The 6,493-nt window shown below is 51.2% G+C and overlaps 2 protein-coding genes across 3 annotated transcripts in view; both read left to right on the forward strand.

The window, feature by feature from the left end:
• The window catches only part of CGN (cingulin), a 28,537-nt gene extending 26,518 nt beyond the window's left edge, over nucleotides 1-2,019 (forward strand). The window contains exons 18-19 of the mRNA XM_019628943.1: nucleotides 56-219; nucleotides 531-2,019. Of these exons, the coding sequence (XP_019484488.1) occupies nucleotides 56-219; nucleotides 531-672 (306 nt within the window). The 3' untranslated portion in view covers nucleotides 673-2,019. The remainder of the gene's footprint in view (nucleotides 1-55; nucleotides 220-530) is intronic.
• Nucleotides 2,020-3,403: 1,384 nt separating this feature from the next.
• Nucleotides 3,404-6,493, forward strand: part of TUFT1 (tuftelin 1) — a 36,793-nt gene continuing 33,703 nt past the window's right edge. The window contains exon 1 of one of the 2 annotated variants that reach the window (XM_019628936.1): nucleotides 3,404-3,570. In XM_019628936.1, the coding sequence (XP_019484481.1) occupies nucleotides 3,511-3,570 (60 nt within the window). In that variant the 5' untranslated portion in view covers nucleotides 3,404-3,510. The remainder of the gene's footprint in view (nucleotides 3,571-6,493) is intronic. The other variant, XM_019628937.1, reaches the window with a different exon arrangement.

Genomic DNA, 6,493 nt, shown 5'->3' on the forward strand with positions numbered 1-6,493 from the left:
CAGGCCATGGTAGCAGCTGATACTTTCCTAAATGGGGACTTGGTGTCCTGCCCAGCTAAGCCTGCGGGTGAAGGCTTTGAAGCGGCAGGTGGATGAAGCAGAAGAGGAAATTGAGCGATTGGACAGCCTGAGAAAGAAGGCCCAGCGTGAGCTGGAGGAGCAGCATGAGGTCAACGAACAGCTCCAGGCCCGGATCAAAACCTTAGAGAAGGACTCCTGGTATGGCTGCTCTCCTGGCCCTGCTCCCTCGAGATAGTGGAGCAGGAAGGGGATGGGCTCTGCTGAGGTGATCTTTTGGGAGAGAAGGAGCTCTCAGGTGGGACCTCTCATTCCTGGCTAGAAGCCCGTATGATGATATGTTAGTATCTCAGCCCCCTTTCTATACCCCGTCTCCCCAAATCTCTGATCAGTGGGGGATCTGGGAAGTAGCGTTAGGTCTTAGAAGAATTGGGAATTTCCTTAGCATGTAAAGCGTGGCTGTTTTACTCTGTCTACCTCCCTCCATTACCAGTATTCTCTCTCTGACTCAGGCGCAAAGCTTCCCGCTCAGCTGCCGAGTCAACCCTCCAACATGAAGGGCTGAGCTCAGATGAGGAATTCGACAATGCCTACGATCCTTCCTCCATTGCATCACTGCTTACGGAGAGTAACCTGCAGACCAGCTCCTGTTAGCTCATGGTCCACAAGGGCCCAGAAGCCACGGCTGGAGGCCTCTCCTAGCCAGCCCTCCTCTGCCCTGCCCAGATTCCTCCTTCCTGTGGGAGACCTGATTGTTCAGACCTGAGACAGGGAGGGGTGTGAGTGATGGCGATAAAAGGGCATCAGTGCTAAGCCAGTAGGCGGACTTTCTTTTTCCTCTGGAGGAGTGGGTCTTTTCAAGCCAACTGCACCCTTCCCTTAAGTGCCGAGTCCTCCCTCTTCTCCCTCACAGCGGAAGGATGATCAGCATCTAGGCTGAGAGAGCAGGACAGGAAGGGAGAGAAATTGCCATGTATGTAAAGCTTTATTTGTTTGCCCTTAACCCTCAGGCTCAGGGAAATAAATACCCTCGGTGATTCTGTCCCTTTGACTCTTGCAACCCGCTTCTCTCCCACCCTGGAACATGGTGAGGGGAACGTAACGGGTGACGGACACGCTGGCGTGGCTCTACCCGCTCCTCGATGCTCCTCTTTGCACAGCCATGGGGCCCATGTGGCAGTCCCCACCCCCCTCCATTCCTGTTTTTTTCCTCTTCCCTAAGCCAGTGGATCCAGGGGACCCTTCCTCCTTTCCTTCCCATCTTTGCCATTCCTACCTTCCTTCTTTCCTCTCAGTGCCTTAGCCACGGCGAGGAGATGAGGATGCTCGTCTTGCCTTTTATACCTGCACATTCATACCTCTCCAAGGACCAGCCTTTCCCTAGCTGGGGCCCTCAGCCTTCCTGCGGCCCCGGTGACTGGTCAACAAAACTACTGGCTTCTCTGCTGCTTAGCCCCTGGGAGAGGGACTTGGTAGCGCCATGATGAGGTGGTGGGGGCTTGGTTCTGCTCAGGGTTTCCATCCTTCCTCCTCTCCTCCTGTGACTATGGATGTGTTTATAAGGCGTTTGCACTTGGGAACCCTGACAACTGTCTACACAAGATGAAAAGCAAAGGTTCCAGTCCCTGTGGCCTTCCTCGTGGCTTCTCTGACCAGATGTGCCCATCCTCAGCGGGGAACCAAGGGAAACTATCTTAGGAGCTTGGACCTGGTACAAGGCTTCCTGTCTAGGGCTAGAGGCTGACTCTTGGTAGAAATGGGAAGAAGCAGTGGAAGAGTTAGTCCTCCTTTGGGTTTTGGGGAGAGCCAAGCCCTCGTGGGGAGGAGGGAAGGGAGATGATTCACCTCTTATTTCCTAAGCAGGCTCTGTAAGAAGGCTGTTCTCACCAATGATTTGTAATTTCATGATTAAAAAAAAAAATTGTCTGCAAATTAGATATTTTCTCCCAAACCAATCCAGCCTTGATTTTTATTTTAAATTAAATATTAAAATGATATATGTATACTGAAATCTGTGGCTTGTTTTCTCATTCTTTTTCCTGGCTTATTTGGAGCTCCGAATTTTATGAAGAAACCATTTTAACTGCACAGCTTAGATGCTGAAGCTGGGATTTTCTTTACCTCACTTTTTATTTTTATTTATTTATTTATTTATTTTTAAGCTGAGCCATCCTGCTACCTATTGGCAGCTTAGCAGCAGCTCAGCTCGGACCGGGCATTTAACCGCTGTTGCTCAGAGCTCAAACTCTTGAGCGAGCTCTTAACCAACTGAGCCACTCGGCCGGCCCTTTTACCTCACTTTTTAGAGGCTCTTTACAACAGGTCAGATGGAACCCAGGGAACTGGGAAGTGTTCATAGCACCTCCATTTTCTCCTAAAGAAGCTTCTGGGAATAGCAAGACCAGTAATGTCTTCTTTGAGGGTGAGAGGAGATGGACCAGAACTGGGTTTTATTCCCTTAGGGTTTAGGGACATCCCCAGCATTCACCTCCCAGGGACAAAGACACCCATCCATTCCTACCTGGCACGGTACCCCATCGCTACCTGGGAGGTAGGGAAGTATCCGTCATCCCTGCCTTGAAGAGAGAGCTAGCTGTTCGTCAGAGCCTATTGCCAGATTCAGGGGCTCCGCTCACTCCAGAGCGGGTCAGACCTCCTCCCTGGCTTCCACGTGGATCATAGCCCAGTGGAGCAACCACCTGCAGAGAGCAGCTGGGCTGGGAAGAGGCTCCAAGGGCCTGCTTGGGCATCCTCGCTTTCGGCCCCGAAAAACGCTACCTGGGTTTGGCAAGCAAATGCTATTGGAGAAGTTGAGGCTCATCCTTTCTCAAGAATACAAATTCCTTTCAAGGACGCGTGTCCCGCCTCCTCCAACCATATAAGGGCAGTTTTGGTATAATAGCTTCTGCAAAACAAGCCCCACCCAGAGCCAAACTGCCTTTGACTTTGGCCTGGGCCTCCTGCCAGGGAAGGGCACCTGCCAGACTGGCTTAGGCCAGTCTGAGTGAGCTGGCCTTTGGTGCCTGCGTTTCTGTGATGGAGGAAAGGTTCACTTAGCTCCACAAAACCTGCAGGCTGGCCTATACATGGGGCGAGGAGTATGTCTGGAAGGTCTTTTCCAACTCATCCTCTAGGGGAGGCAGGGTGATTCTCGCTTACTAAGACTGATCTTGGGGTTGAAAGGGGACAGCAAGATTAATGAAGAATGTTTGAGGAACAACCACGTAAGCTACAAAAAACTTCGGTTAAGTAGCTCCTAAGCCCCACCTTATGTAAATCTGAGCTACAGCGGATGGGCGTGCCCTGAAAGTCTTAGGCCACGCCCTCCACGCTCTTTCGCAGGTTGGTGAATGACGCTTTGGGGGCGTGCCCTATCCCTAGTCCCCGCCCCCTGACGCGCCTATACAGGGGGCGGTTCCGCGCGCGCCCGCCTAGAAGGAGCCGGACCGCGGGGCTGGGGGCAGCTAGCTGTGCTGCGACGCCCGCGGGAAGATGAACGGGACGCGGAACTGGTGTACCCTGGTGGATGTGCACCCGGAGGGGCAGACCGCGGTAAGTAAAAGCGGCCTTACTGCCTCCCCAGCTCGGTGTTCTCGGTTTCCAATTCTGGCGCTCCCGCGCCCCGCGGCGAGTTCGCTGACATCACCTGGTGCTGCGCTCGGTGCGGTCAGCTCCTCTCCACGTTTCTCATTCTGTCTTCTCCCGCCCCGCGGCGGCCAGTGGGATCCTTGGGAAGTCGCGGATGGAGACTCTTCCGAGGCTTGAGGGCTCCGGGCGTCTCTGCCCTTTGGGAGGACGCTGCGGCTCCTGCCCGGGACTTGGCGCGTGTCTCCGGTGCGCGCTACTCTGGCGTCCTGTGGGCGGTAGATTAGGTAGTAGGAGAATGAGCTGAAGGGGACGGGATCCCTACGCTCTTAGAACTCTGGGTCCCGACGAGGGGAATTAGGCTTTTCTGTGGGTCCTGGTGACCTCGGAGGCCCTTCAAAGAACTTCATGATGCTTTGGGTGATCAGTAACAAGACAAAGCGCAGAGAGTGACATCCTAGGGCTTGGACTGCAGGGTGGGGGCTGTAGGACCCCAAATACGCCGAGCTTGGCCGGGAACGCTCTCGCTCGGAGGCATAGGGCTGTCCGCTTGGGGGTCACCTCTCTGCTCAAATTTCTCCTCCTTCCCCCTTGCATTTCTGCTGCTCCCGTCCCCCTGTCGGTCAACCGATAGCTTCCTGGGACGGTTTGTAGGTTTTGCTTCCGTCGTCATCATCCAAGCCCAGGGCAAGGAGATGCCAGAACCTGGGCTGAACAGGGAAGGGAAGTGACCCACGCGAGGGTTTCTGGACCGAGTGAGGGTCGGGGAGAGAGGGGCGCTCTCCAGTGCTAACCGATCTGCTCAGTCCCTGGCTGCCTGTCTCTCTTCTCCCCTCCCCAGCTGACCATATGGTTTTTCCTCTGGCGAGGCAGAGGAGGGTAACTTGTGGCTGATTGTTTCCAGGCACTGCTGGGGAACTTAACCCAGAGTAGGTGTGTACTATTTCATCGATTTCCAAGCTATTGTGGGTGAGAATAGAATGCAAGCCAACGTGATGGGGAGTTTGTATCTCTTCCTCCCCCCCTCCCCCCTGTATCTGATTCCCTTCCCCTCTTCCTGTCTCAGCATGCCCCTGAGGGTAGCTAACCTACCTACACCTGGATTGTCTCTTCTTCAAAGAACATTTATAGAATAGTGGCTCATTTGAAGTTTAGGGTACAGATGATCACTTAATTCTGTTCGTAGTCCCCTCTCCATTTCTGCCCAGGCTGTGTTTCTATCACCTTACAATACAATCCCAGCCCCCCAATTCTTGGTCTTCTGTAGCCTGCGACTTCTCCAGCTATGGGATGCTGTAGAGACGGAAAAAAATCCATCCCCTCATGGGTCAGCCCCAAGTCCTACTCCATGCTCTTGTCCACTGTTTTGGAATGTTTGAAGCAGAGCAATGGATATGAGGAAAATAGAGGAGGGGGTGTTTGGACTTCTTTTTGCTTGCTGCAGAACAGAGAAAGGTCTTAAGGCATTGGCAGTGTTGAGAATGAGTTGACACTCTTCTGTCTCTTGATGTCTTGCTGCTTGTCTGGTGGGGCAGAAAGAATCAGTAGGAAAATTGTGAGCAAGTAATTCAGGCAATCTCCAGCCATAGATCAGTTTGAAGCTAATCAGAGACTTCTAGAACAAGGGGGAGACAGACATTCCCTTTTATTCCTTCTTTCTAGGCTGGACTGGAGAGTTATTTTACTTCAAAGCTGGGAATGAAATAATCATTGCCCAGATCTGATCTTGGAGACATTCCTGAGCTCTTAAGCAGGGGAAGAGATAATAAACAATCAATCAGTCAGGAGACAGGCTTTGTCCTGGATTCCTCTCCTCTGAGCCAGCTGCAGATAGAATTTATAGCTCTGGACAGTCCCTAGGAACTGTCAGGTATTCACATCAGTGAGTGAGTGGTCAGTGCATGAGCAAAGTGAGTGAGTAAATGAATAGATGTTTCTTCTGTGTCAGCAACGTAGGTAGTTTAACCGACTGGTATGTCCTAGTGGGAGGCAGGACCCTGGAACACTTGGGGTGCTTCCCCACCACCCAGGCCTTGTGCCTGAGTGCACCACACATGGACATGGCACTATAGGTTGTCCTTTTGGAGGCAGATGGAGCAGAAGGAGCCAGTGTGTTGCAAACTGCAGACCATAACCACCGGTGGCTCTGAGACCCACTTAGTGGGTTAGAACCAGTATTAGAAAAGAAATAGATTCCAACTCTGTGACATTCTGGAAAAGGTAAAACTATCGAGACAATAAAAAGGTTGGTGGTTGCCAGGAGTTTTGGGGTAAGGGAGATGAATGGATAGTGCACAGGATTTTTTTAGGCAGTGAAAATGCTCTGTATGATATAATGATGGATATATGTCTTTATACTTTTGTCAAAACTCATAGAAGGCACACCACCATTCACTTCATTAGAGTGAACCCTAAGGTTGTATTATCAACTTTGGGTGATTCTGATATGTCACTGTAGGTTCATCCTTGGTAAAAAATGTACCGTTCTGGTAAATGATGTTGATAATGTGGGAGTCTATGCATGTGTGGGGACACGGGGTACATGGAAAATATGTGTACCTTCCCACTGATTTTGTTGTAAACCCTAAAACTGCTGTAAAAAATAGTCTTAAAAAAAGAGATAGAATGAACATTCTCAGTGTTAGCGTAGATAGTTTAGGCAAAAATTTTGTTTCAATTATATATATTATATGTATACATAGTGTGTGTGTGTGTGTGTGTGTGTGTGTGTGTGTGTGTGTGTGTGTGTGTGTTAGATCGTGATGTAAAATTTTTTTTAGGTCAAAAAGTTTGCAAGCAGGGCCGGCCGAGTGGTGCGATAGTTAAGAACTGGCTTGGGACGCCAGAGGGCCCCAGTTCGGATCCCACATATGAGGGCCAGTGACACTGC

This window comes from Hipposideros armiger, unplaced genomic scaffold (assembly GCF_001890085.2).
Source record: "Hipposideros armiger isolate ML-2016 unplaced genomic scaffold, ASM189008v1 scaffold_819, whole genome shotgun sequence".
NCBI classification, from domain to species: Eukaryota; Metazoa; Chordata; class Mammalia; order Chiroptera; family Hipposideridae; genus Hipposideros; species Hipposideros armiger.